The following is a 13,545-nucleotide window of genomic DNA, read 5'->3' as shown; positions in this document are numbered from 1 at the left end:
CTCCGCCGGCCGATAAAACGCAATTCCTGTACGGATTCATTGTGTGGAGCATTGGTTTCCTGCGCCCTAGATGCGCACCGAGGGACTTGAAGCGCTCGCTCAAAATGTTTTCCCTTTCATGAGTCCACTTCCAATTCCCATGCCTTTCGCAGCCGCACAAGCGCCATTTTCTGCTTAATTGTGGCACAGATGGCATTGTCACTGTATTATGCCGTGTCATGCAATCGATGGCCATGTGGCGGAGCTGCGCCAAGTGTGACGATGTGACTCCACGTTGAAATCGTGTTGTTTACACCCGTTTTTTGGCGGCAAATTTGAGTTTAAGCACGCTCGCTATTGCTCTAAACAAATATTGTGGGACAGCCGAATAATTTATGCGGATAATTTACCTCAGCTCCGCGCCTCCGTAGGTTACTTCCAGCGTATTATGCTTACACTGAATGGAAGACAGACGTTTAGCTTACATAAATTTGAATGGGAACAAGTCATGTTGAATCGTCTCCAGTTAAGTACAGATGCCCCATTGTTTGGAATATATTTCCCTACAACCCCCTCTTATTTTTACACAACAAACTCCAGCTACAAAGTGGAGAACGCTGCACTTGGAGTTACCGCGGAGATTTTCCCTTTCGAACATCACACTTCTCGGCCCTGTAGACATACGCGCCATCTCTCGTACGATGTTTTACGGGGAAGAGGGGTTGCAGGCCTTGGTAAGCACATTCAATAATATACTTTTCTCCTTCTTCCAGGTGTGTCGGGTGCACAACAAAGTTCCGGTGTTCGACATGAACTGGATGACGGCTTCATTGAGCGACAGCAAGCAACTATACACCTTCGAGAAAGCGGAGATGCTGTTATCCAAGGTGCGCAATCAAGACGTTATCTTCACTAATAATGGGCTCTGTGGTCATTGCAGCAACAACATTCGGCGGCGTCCACAGGACTGGCTAACTCTTCTGGCCATCAACCGCTTACAATTTTGACGCAGCACATAAGACATATAGCGTTGTCCAATTTTTCATATCTGTATTTGTGGCGAATTTGAGACGAAATCAGACACGAATTTACTAGATATCGCGCCGAATCAACTGTAGTAAGACGTTAACCGATGTGAGTTACATTCAGATCGAATAAGAATTTTCAGGACAGCTGTTTGATTCGAAACAACGATAGCCCAAGTACAAAAGCCATGGGCAAAAGCAACAAAAAAAGTTATCACAGAAGCATTACTCACTGCTTCTATGCGGTTTTTACTGACAATGTAGGCTGTTTATAATTTTTCTTTTGAACCGGACTCGCTGTACAGGTAACATCTTAATGCAATATTTTTTCTTTTGTTTTTATCCCAACTGTGCATTCGCAGGAAATAACCGCCCATTTGATACAGTTTCTGACTTTACAGAACGGCAATCGTTATTCTAGGTGTCAGGCTACGTGTTTGTGTTTGAGGCGTCCGCAAATAACAGCAACCATCATAGACGACTATTAAGGCAAAGCGGGAAATCCGGTAAACGTCGTAGCATTCTTCGTTGGAGAGAAAGGGGTACACGGGTATTTTCCTTAAAATGCTGTCGGTTATCCAAATGTCGTGGCTTTAGTGCCTAACCTTAGTTTGAAAATTTTCAAGAGCACTCATTCGACCTAGTTTTTCAAAGTTTGACACCTTTATAGTTCAGAATAGAGCGCCGAACCAAAAAAATCCGAGCCCCCTTACTCGGCAAAGAGGAAACTCCTGCTAAGCTAACGCTCCGGTTGAGTTTGCTATGTGGCGGTTTAGCTATATTAATAATTCACTAGACTATCATTTATAAGGGCAATTACCCGATCTTTACTTGACAGGCTAAGAACACACAGGATTGGTGGGTAGTGACAGTAAGGACGCTTTATTATGGCGCGGGTACGCCAGTCAGAGCGCAGGCTATACTGCGTCGCACAGGTGGCAGCCGCACAGCGGGTGTCAATGCTCAATGTCGTGGGAAGAGACGCCGCGCGACTCAGGTAAGAGGCGGTAACCTTGAAGACGAGTACAAAGTGGGGCTGAAGACCATAGTCGCCCGTAGGTGGTCATCTTTCACTGCGTAACACCTGAAGTGGGAAGCCCTTGTCACACCCCTGCGATACATATGTGGTGCAGACTGGGAACCTCTTTCCCTCTCACAGTCACCTCACCTCACCCTTGTGACACGGGCACTTACAATAGCGATCAAGCCCGATCCCGCTCGAACTAAATCTTGGTTCCCCAAACGTGGTTGAGGTATCGAAGAACGATGGGAAGGAGGCGATGATACGTGCTCTTGCCCTCACTGAGTGAGGCTATAGATGGTAGTAACTTTAATTGACGTTACTAACTGTATCAAATAAGGTGAATCAAGCAGGCGTGTGATAACATATGCAGTTAGGTATCGCTACTTTTACAAAATTGTATTTGTAAACTCAAAACACCACGGGTTAATCCAAACTGTAAACAAAAATGACATCGCCGGGTGCATCGAATGCAGCAGGTTTATTGTAGTTCTTGAAGATTTGTCGCTATAGGGACGAATGTGAAGAAAATACACTGTGGAAGCCAGCCGTTGTGGCAAAAGAAGGGCTCAAAGACCACAACGCAAATCGTCGCACCCGCTACTACAAGAAACCACACTACTAGGGATGGGCTCGGCAGTGTCAGGGCTGCGAATTCAGCTGATACCAGCTATTGCTACGTAGGGTTTCCCGATGACAGCCGAAAAAGACCTTTTTTGGCGCCATCTGGCGTACGTGAGTGCACGTTCTCAATCACGATTGAAACCTGCCGTGTATACTCGGGTACGAGGTAAGAACTGCAATAGCTCTTGAAGTGTATCAATCCGCCAAAGCGATGGATCCGTATGTCAACGCACGCACGCGTTTTGAAAGAAGATTGAACCCAATGTGTGTAATCGTTTTTTTTATCACCTAGTTAGTTTGCTGCCACTGCAGTAATTCATTAGAAGGTTCAGTACGAACAATCACGAAGTCGACTCATGGCACCTTCAAAATACTCACCCAACACTCTTTTCGCCTCTCGGAGAAACAGTCTGCACTGATAAGGCGCAGGGGAAACTGCCGTTGTCGTTTTTAAGTTGTACCCAAGTATAGCAGCAACGATGCCTCGATCGCGCTCGATAAACCAAGCACGCTTCGCTTCCATACGGATTGAAAGTGCCAATGTGACAAGGGTATTGCACTAATCCGTCTAAAGCTGGTTGCACCACTGAACACAGACGCATTGCTGGGAAGACACTTCTTCATGGACATCGCTAGCCCTCATACACGAAGTATTGAGCCCCAAGAAACTATTTTATTTTTAGCGAGCAGCACTTTGGAGGCCTCTACTGTGGTTTGGCGGTGGCGATAGCGACGACGACGGCGTTTTAACTGAGCCAGCGAAGACAAATAAAACGGTGGAGGAATGTGTGGCTAAAATATGAGGGGTATACGGCGGCACGCACTGCTAAGGCGTCATCTGACTGACTCCCTTTCACACTCGTCATGCGTCGCCATCGAGTAGCGCGCTCCCTCTCACACGTTTGCCTGCGTCCCTTCACCGTTCATTGGTCCATCCGAACCACGTGACGTTTGCGCGGGAGGTTTAAAAACGATTTTCAACAACATGCTCGGCTGCGGTGACGCACTGAGAGATAACAGCAGAGCAGCGCGCGCCGCCGTGCATTCACTGATCACGTGATCGCTTCCTGAGACGTAGCAGATACGCGCCGTGACCGAGAATACTGCAATTCGCCTTGCGCAGAAATTTCGTATGAGGGAGTATAGTAATCGTCAGTCCTTTTTTGGCGAATTTTGTTCATACGCTGAAGTTACGCCGCTGAATAAATTGTGGCCGCGGTCACGACACTCTCGAATCGTAGCCATGTACGGTTTCGCTGTAATAGGCTCAGCGGGCGGCATATGTTGGAACGAAGTTTTTCTATACAACACAACTCTCAAAACAGCATGTTGGAACAGAAGAAGAGAGTTTCTGTTCTAAACGCGCAAAAAGTTAGTGGTTATCGATGCCGGCATCGACTCGGAACCGCAGGCCATCATTTCATTTGAGCTGCACGCATACATCTGTGCGAAGTGTTCACGATATGCTCCCTGGCCCAAGTTTTTAAAGCTTTCTGCAGATTGAAAAAGGTACCAATGACTTCTGTCCTTGTATTTTGTGCTGTTTTAAGCACGGTATGTATCCCCCGCTGTGTCTCTGCGCGCTGCAGGTCCTCTTCCTCAAGGCATGGTTCCCGCCGCTCTGCATCGCGACCTTCCACACCGAGCTGGACGCCGTGGACGCGAGCGAATGCCCGCACTCGGCGCAGTACGAGAGACTGCTGAGCGTCCGCAAGGCTCTCGGTGGGTGACCCCCCTCAGCTCGTAGTTCCCCGCACGTCCCACGCTAAAGCTGCATGTGCATTAGTAACTTTACTGCACCCAATTTTATGTAAGCACCAAACCCAACTACCGGGAAGTCAGTATACTTAAGTGACACAGAATAGGGTATTCCACACCAACACCAACATCATGTTGAATGCTACACTATCTTCGGCAACACCAACTTTGGTAGGCGTACCTTGCCTTACCTAGCTGATCTCTGTCCCTGCTATTAGATACGTTTCTATTAACGCGTGTTTTCTTTTCAACGGAGTATTGGTAGCTGTAGTTTTCCATTGTCAAAAACCCAAGTTTCAAATGAACACCTAGAAATTGGGCGACGAAAAGACAGCACAGTGTGACACTTGGGGACAGGATGCGCGAATGATGATGAATTGTTAAACTTGCTTAGAAGGCATCCCAGGCGCAGCGTAAACGAAACTTTACTTGGGACGTAGTGCCGAGGGCCACCGAATGGGACCTTCGACAGACAACTCAAACGGAAGGACCCAGCTGGTGACGAAGTGGCTAAGGCATTGGCTGCTGAGCACATTGCCGCGGGTTCGACCCCGGCCGCGTGGCGGCTTTTTTGATTGAGGAGAAACCAGAAAACGCCCTTTCATAATGATTTCGGCGAACGCTTGAGATCTACGTGCGGCGGAAATTAATCCGCAGCCCTCCACTACAACGCGCCTCATAGCCCACGTGTAGCTCAACTCAACAGAAGTATGAGGAGGAAACGAATTCGCATGACCCACACGATTGATTGATTGATTGATTGATTGATTGATTGATTGATTGATTGATTGATTGATTGATTGATTGATTGTGGGGTTTAACGCGCCGACGCAACGCAGGCGATGAGGCGCGCCGTAGTGGAGGGCTCCGGATTAATTTTGACCACCTGGGGATCTTTAACGTGCGCCGAAATCTCGTACACACGGGCGTTTTTGCTTTTCGCCTCCATCAGAAAAGCGGCCGCCGCGGCCGGGAATCGAACCCGCGACCTCGTGCTCAGCAGCGCAACGCCTTAGCCACTGAGCCACCGCGGCGGGTCGACCCACACGATTGAGCTCGGGTACATGCGCACTTATATATCATCACTTATAAAAAAACTGAAAGAAATATTTGCTTAACTGTCAGTTTCTGAGGAAGCAAAGCTAGGCTGGCGTTAAACTAAAAGCCCAAAGAGCTATAAAATGGCGGAGCGTCCTGTATCTGATATTGTAGGGTTTATTTCGGTTCATAAACCTGCTTTTTTTTTTTTTTTTGCTGTAATGCAGACGCTGCCGTACATGGAGGAAATCGTCACTGGAAAAACTACGCCGAAGGTATGTTCGCACACGGGAACGAACGCTTTCTTAATGCGTTGGAAGAAAAAAACAGGGGGTGGGTCTTAAAGCAGATACTGTACACAACCAATCTGTCGTAATTTTTACCCTTAGTGCGCACTGAAGTTAACCGCCAACTGATTTGATAACTTTGCGGGAGCAGGGAGAGAGATGGGATGGGAAGAGTGGAATTTCCCTATTGGGCTAGATTTGTGTACAGCTCAACACATCCAGTGCTCGTGGTTAAAAAATGCTTGCTTCCTGTCTTGAAGAGACCTTGCTACACTTTTGCAATTTTTTTTTTCTAAATCCTAAATGCTCGCAGAGCATTGTCTACAAACAAATCCAGTACTAGATAAGAGCGTCGCAGAGGAACTCGGCCGAAAATTACGGCTCTATGTCCATCACATAACTTCAAAACTTGCTCAAAATATTTTTCTCTCTTTCTCGGTCTTAGCGCACTTCCACCGCTGGAATTTCTTCATTACAGCGGTGTAGCGGCTATTCGCTGACTTTCCTTCAGTTACCGCGACGAACGCATTCGATAGCCACTTTAAAAAGAAAGCCACAAATCAAAAGCAGAAACGGAAGGCGTATCTGCAGCGACGCTCAAATAACGCCCTGCCGCACCGTGCTGGCGATGACTAAAGCTTTTAGAGGGCTCCCCGACGTGAAGGAAAGATGGAAAGTGTTTTTTCCGAAGTGTTACAAAGTCCCTTTAATGGCATAGTAGTAAGGAATTAGCTCAGTGCCATTTCCTTTTCCATTTCAGATGGTGCATGACGAAGCTGCCACCGGAGAGGCTGCACGGGCCTTTGTTCAAATCAAAGAAACAGCTGGTTATACGATATTGTCATTTGTAGTTATTTTTTATGGGTAGATGTCACCTACGCAATTTTTGTGCTTTTTCCGAGCAAGGTCGCAGAACTCTTCCCCACCCCCTTAGTTTGCAACCCCCATGTAATTAGATATAAAGAAGCATACCTGTTAAAATCACGAACACGCGAATCTATCTCTTATCAAACTGGCTTTGGCTACGTTACTCAGGGCGGTGTCACTTGGGCTACCGCTAAATTCAGTACATCAGTGTTACAAAGTTGAACACTGGTGAGCATCCGAGGCCTCGCTGAGGACAATGCCGACGTGACGTTATAACTGCTGAATTCGAAAAAGCAGCAAAAGTGAGACAGTGTGCGTAACGCTATGCATAAAACGTATTGCACAAGTTACAATACGAGGAGCATATAGAAATACCATCACATGATGCGAAATTTGGGTGCGCAAGTTCCGTTGAAAATACTGACATCGACTTACTTTAACCGCAAAATATTCATACCTATTCACACGCATCCAATTTTATAGTGCTCGACGAAGCCACTTATTTGTGAAATTTGCCGCTTCACAGTGCTGTGATAAAAGCTCACAAATATGATGTATCCGTCCAGTGGCCGCATAAAAAGCGATAGCTTAGGAGGAGCACCCTCCCATCTTTCATGTTGCACGATTCCCTGTGTCGATACCTGAAAGTGAGCCTCGCATGGATACTGGAGAGCGGGAAATAACGAGTATATGCTCTCTGCTTTGTGCGTTCGTTACGCAGATTTCCTTTGCCCCTATACAGAACTCCCTCGCACGCCTGTTTCGGAATTAGCGTATTGCTTGATTTTAGCGAGAGACAACGATAGTTTTTATAAGTTCGACTCAATTTATTGTTACAACGAAACCTTTCAAGCATGGCTCCGAAACCGTACGGCCGGACTGTTGTCATTAACCCACACTTCTTTGTATCAACCGGTACCGGTGATGTTTTACTGTTGCGTCAATAAAGGATGCTTGGGTCATCTCTCTACCTTTTCCTTTAATGTTAGGTAGAAAAAGATGATAGGAAAATTTGAGTAATTGATATATTATTGTCGATTAAATGTCAACTGATTTTGGTTAGGATAAAGTGAATTAGATTTAGTTTGACGACTTTGCGTCGTAGATACCTTTGCGTCAACGAACGTACTACTACGAAATGATTGAATGACCTAGCTTCTGTGTTGACGGGTGGACGTACCCGTCACAACCGTACGCAAGGCGTTAGCCTTCAATACACGCGGGCAGAATTAAGTACCGCCAGAACCTTTCTCGGTGCAACCGCAGTCATTTATACCCCTAGGGATGACGCGGACGACGGCAACGGTCACATTTCACGTGTGATGAGAGTGACATTGAGCGACTTCGCATTAACGAAATCGCGAAATCTTGCATGCGTTTGGATACGAGATACACTACCTGCATTCATGGTTGGGGGGGAGGGGGGTGAATCTATTGTGCTTAAACCGGGAGAGATGGAGGGAGGGAGGGAGATCAGTTTAGGCGGGGAAGAGGGGGGGGGGGGGGGGAGGTGGAGACCCACAAGGCCGCTGTGACATCAATACCTGATCAGGGATGTCCGGGCTTCCCAGGACCGGTTTAAAGAGGGCTGAGGAGGTGAGATGCGGGTATGGAGAAGCTGGTCACTCAGCGGGAGTGGTAGTAATTGTCCAGAGCCCCACATACAAAAAATTAAGAGTTGAAGATTTGGGCTGTGTGTGTACCAGTCATGAGTGCGATGGCCGACGGTTGAAGTTATATATAGAAAGAACATGACGACAAAACCGTGCCGCAGAAAGTTAAGCATTAAATACGAGCACTACTTCCAACGGCAGGTGTCTGTTTTGTTAAGCCGACTAAACTTAAAATTACACGACACGCCGCCATCTTCAAGTATGCTCGCACCTTCAAACGGTTAGGCGTAAGCGTAAAAGAATGCAGGCAACTAAGACCATGTTTTCCCTGGTAGATAGTGCGCGTCGTGTCGTACCTTCGGATGCTACCAATACGGTCAATGCGCTCTCCGGAATCAAAATTTCTGAGGTAGGTGAAAACGCAGTCAGTGCCAATGCTTGTGGTGTCAATGGGACGGCGTCATTTCACGAGAAAAACGTTTTTCTGGATGCTACCTCCACTGACGTGGTAAGGACCACTTTGGCTCAAACAGAGGTGACTAAAAAATGTTTGCTAGATTGCGTCCGTTGGTGGTCGAAGACATTTTGGCCCATTTTAGTGTCAGTGGGTATGCGGAGAAGGTAAAATTAAGATGGGAAAGTAAAGGTTCATGGGGGCTCACAGGAAATTATTAAAGCCTGGCGAATTTGGAAGATTTTCAGTGAGGAGAATATGCGGCGCTCAGAATTCGTGCCACGTACTCTGCGCGGCACGTTCAGTCCGGCTGGAAGAGATGGGCGGGCCTTGTGCGAAGCCTCTATCTCAATTCGGTACATGTGCATAAATTTGAAGAAGCTACCAAACGCGCAAGATGCAGTCGATAGTTAAAACAGGTTGTGCCGCAAGTTGTGGCAAAATGAGAGATTTGGTGCATTTTAATTTATTTGAATAATTTAATTGTTTGCGTAAGCAGACCTTACGCAATTGTTTTTTTCTCAAAAGTGCATCAAGCGCCTCAAGAAAAACAAGTGCAGCCAATAAAAAAAAAAGCGGTCAGAAAAATGCACTGGCGATTACCATACTCCATTATTCGCACCCCCACCATCGAGCAGTGGGTCGCCGCGCTGTGCAGTTCAGACCCTGAGGACCAGAAGCGATTGTTAGGGAACCGGGCACGCGGGACCGCAGACGCCGCAGGGACCCTGGACTGAGGGATTTTCCCGCTTTCGAGCGCGAAACTCTTTTAGTTTCACCACTACCACCACCCCAGGGCGAAATTTGCGCGTACCGCGGACTGCAGTCTTCTCAGTCACGGTGCATATCTGCTGCGTCTAAGGAAGTTATCGCGTGATCAGCGAACGCGCTGCGGCGCGCACTACTCTGCCGTTGTCTCGCAGCGCGGCACTGCCGGCGAGCAGGTTTTTACAAACTGTGTTTGAACCTCCCGCGCAAATGTTGCGTGGTTCGAATGAGCCGAGGAGGAGGAGGAGTCCCGACGAAAGTGTGAAGGGGAGGCAGAGAGAGATGACGGCCGCGCATGCCACCCTTCCCCTCACACCCTCGCCAGGTTAGGAGAAGCCCTGACATCACGTTTGTAGCCGCGTTTACATGAATGCTAACACTCACCAGCTACCTCCCACACACCACCTGGCTACCCACCCCCAACAATCTGGGAAGCGACCACTACATCATCCAAACGACACTCCAGCTTTCTCATCGGCTATCATCTCCGATCACCCCTCACCACGTCACGGACTGGGACGCCTTTCGCGCCGAATGTGCCGAACTGCCACCTCCCGAAACCTTTTCTGAATCGGACTTAAACGGCTGGCTCGCAAAAATAATCCGCGTCAAGACTTCTTATGACACCCCCGTCGACCCCGAAATACCCCCTGCCCTTGCCGACACCCGAATGACGCATCTTTTGGAAGCATATCGTAGCATCGAGCGTAGGTGGCGCACCCGCAAACACAGACGTGTCCTGCGCTGCAAGCTTGCGTACCTCCAAACACAAATTCAAGAACACGCAGCAGCACTCACCCGAGCTCACTGGTACCAAATATGCGACGATATGCGCGGTGGGCTCTCCATGAAGCGCACGTGGGCGCTACTACGACATTTACTCGACCCCACCACTACCAAAGAATACACATCATCCCGCGTTCATTCCCTTATCCACACATACCCTGGTACCGCAGCCCAGCTGATCTCCGAACTCCGGTCCCAATACATCCCCCTCAGTACCACCTGTACTCCTACGGGTACATACGCGGGCTTGCCTAACACCACCCTCGACGCCGACATCACCATCGCAGAGATCGAACATGCCATCACAGAACTTCGGCGCCAAACAGCCCCCGGAGCAGATAACATAACTAATAAACTCCTACGTAACCTAGACGGATGCACCCTAGACACCATCTTGAACCTGTTCAACCACCACTGGCGATCTGGCACCCTCCCCAATTCCTGGCGCCATGCCGACATTTCCCTGATACCGAAGCCCAATAAACCCGTCAAAATCGAACACCTCAGACCGATATCCCTCACGTCGTGTCTAGGAAAACTCCTTGAGCACATTATCACAAGCCGCCTCACAACCTACCTAGAAGATCATGACCTTCTCCCACACAACCTCACCGGCTTCCGCCCCGGCCTCTCCACTCAGGACACCCACCTTCAACTGCACAATGACCTACTTTTTTCCCCATCCAAGAGCGACAGTGCGGCTATCCTAGCCCTCGACTTGCACAAAGCATTCGACAACGTCTCTCACGCAGCCATCCTACGGTCTAAATTCCCTCAACCTGGGATCTCGCACTTACTACTATGTCGCCTCCTTTCTCAGTAACCGCACAGCAACCCTTCGCCTAGGGCCCCTTACCTCAGACCTCTTCCCCCTACCACCAGTCGGCACACCTCAGGGTTCGGCTATATCCCCCCTTCTCTTTAACCTCGCTATGATCCCTGTGGCCACCGCCCTACTAACTATCCCCAACCTACACACTTCTGTATACGCCGATGACATCACCCTCTGGATGACCAGTGGCAGTGATGCACACATCGAAGAGACGCTGCAGCTAGGAGCAGAAACTGTGAGTACAGTCGCCCGCACAATCGGTCTATCATGTTCACCGCACAAATCAGAACTTCTCATCCTACATCCCACCCGCCCACGCCCACCCACTGCGCCCCCCATCACCGTCTGGATTGACAACACACGAGTGCCTATCGTCCCCTCCATACGTATACTTGGCATCACTATACAATCTAACCGCGGCAATACGCTCACCTTTCAACGACTCCGCTCACACACACTTCAGACCATAGGACTCCTCAGACGTATTACATCTCGGCACCACGGCCTCACGGAGCCCGAGCGACTTCGGCTGCTCCATGCTTTCGTAATTAGCAGGTTCACGTACCACCTCCCATACTGTAGGCTCACCGTATCAGACAAAGCCAAATCGGACTGCCTTCTCCGCAAAGTCTATAGGGCTGCTCTTTTACTTCCACCAAATGCCCCTACCGACCGCCTCCTTCAGCTTGGTGTACATAACACCACGTCTGAACTCATCGAAGCCCACCGCACTGCCCAAATCCACCGACTGGCCCGCACCCACACTGGGCGTTCCATACTCGCTCGACTTTCCATCTCAACCCCTATCCTCCCCCCATCTTCCGTCCCCATCCCTAGAGAATTTCGCCAACTCATAAGAATTAAGCCACTACCTCGCAACTCTCACCCCACATTCCATGCGGCCAGACGTGCTGCACGCGCAGCGAACCTGCAACGCCTGCACCCCCCCTCACCTCATACCATCTACGTAGACGCTGCTAGCTACCCCTCCCGATCTGCATTCTCCATAGTAGCGCTCTCCGAGGATAGCACACCTCAGGACTCCCTCACTGTCCTCACGAGTTCAGCCACAGCGGCGGAGGAGGCGGCCATATCCCTCGCCCTAGCCCAAGACCCCTGTCCAGACACCATCCTGTCAGATTCACAATCCGCAATCAGAAATTTCCAAGCTGGCCGGATATCCAAAATTGCCCTCCAAATTCTACCCCGAAAACCCCCTCCTCACCCCGTGGTCTTGTTGTGGGTCCCCGCCCATACAGGAATAGGTGCCAACGAGGCGGCCAACCGAGAAGCTCGAGCTATGACCACCCGAGCAGGCCCTTCGTTGGAAACCAACCACGGCCTTCCTAGCTCCCGGGACATTCTCATCTCGTACAGGGAAATCACACAACATTATCGCCTCCTCCGCCGCCACTATCCCCCCCCCGCACCCCAGCCTCACACAGGAGGAGGCCAGAACCTGGCGCCTCCTCCAAACGCACTCCTTCCCCTGCAGAGCCTCCCTCTCCCACTCACACCCTTCCCTGTTCCCCTCCTCACTCTGCCCACTCTGCGGCGCCCGGGACTCTCAACTACACTCTCTCTGTGACTGCCCGCGCTCCCCTTTTCCCCCTTTCCCCACACCCACCCACTGGGAGCAGGCCCTGCGGAGCTCGACCCTGGAGACCCAGACCACCCTCGTCTCCAGGGCCCAACAGGTCGCGGAAACCCTTTGGGCCACCGCCACCTCCTCCCCCTGACCCAGCCGTAAAATAAAGTGGTTCTCTCTCTCTCGAGCGCATCGCATCCATGTAGACGGGGCTAATGCGCTAGGAAAGCGCGTCGCATAAATGCGCCAGACCGGGGTGGATTGAGACGCGTAAGTCGACTTTCGAAGTGCATGTAAACGCGAGCGCATCGCATTGGAAATTATGTCGACAAGAAAAGTAAGCCCTGCAAACGCAGCTTTGCATTTAAAAATGTCTAAATCGAGTGTAAAACGCCAGAAAATGCGAGTCGTGAAAAAAGAACAGAACCAGCCGTTCCGGAAGCTTTGGAAGCGCCAGAAACGCTGCTTTACCACCGTATGGCGCCACCATCGCACCAGGGGTAATGCGCTACATGTAAACGCTAGCGCATCGCATTACTTGTGATGCGCTAGGAAATCTGACGCGCTGCTATCGCATTCTGTCGCATTCATGTAAACGCGGCTAGTGAGCCGCCCCGCCATGTCGATGAGCCCACGGCGCCCATCACTCTTTGCCATTCCCCTCGGCTTTTTCCGGTTTGATAACAGCTTCGCAGTACGGGCGGCTCGCGAAAACGAACAAAAATTACCATCTTCCCACGTGGGAACCCTGAGGGGATGCAAAGCCGTGGAGTAGTAGCGTGTTAATTGGTTGTTAGAGTAAAGACACGTGTAGTAGCGTATGTCTTCTTTATTTATCGAGTAGTGGGGAACGTTTTGAGGCTTCTCGTTCTCGAAGCGAGGAATCCGCTGTTCGACGCTGGCGT

General features: G+C 49.8%; 1 protein-coding gene across 1 annotated transcript in view; it reads left to right on the top strand.

The window, feature by feature from the left end:
• Positions 1 to 7,555, top strand: part of LOC144153299 (uncharacterized) — a 74,684-nt gene extending 67,129 nt beyond the window's left edge. The window contains 4 exon segments of the mRNA XM_077684950.1: positions 753 to 866; positions 4,239 to 4,371; positions 5,673 to 5,720; positions 6,493 to 7,555. Of these exon segments, the coding sequence (XP_077541076.1) occupies positions 753 to 866; positions 4,239 to 4,371; positions 5,673 to 5,720; positions 6,493 to 6,503 (306 nt within the window). The 3' untranslated portion in view covers positions 6,504 to 7,555.
• Positions 7,556 to 13,545: the final 5,990 nt, after the last annotated feature.

Source organism: Haemaphysalis longicornis, unplaced genomic scaffold, assembly GCF_048455015.1.
Source record: "Haemaphysalis longicornis isolate Haplotype H1 unplaced genomic scaffold, Haemaphysalis longicornis Haplotype H1 scaffold_9, whole genome shotgun sequence".
NCBI lineage: Eukaryota > Metazoa > Arthropoda > Arachnida > Ixodida > Ixodidae > Haemaphysalis > Haemaphysalis longicornis.
Note: the sequence above shows the minus strand (reverse complement) of the source record. Positions and strands in the feature narration are given on the sequence as shown.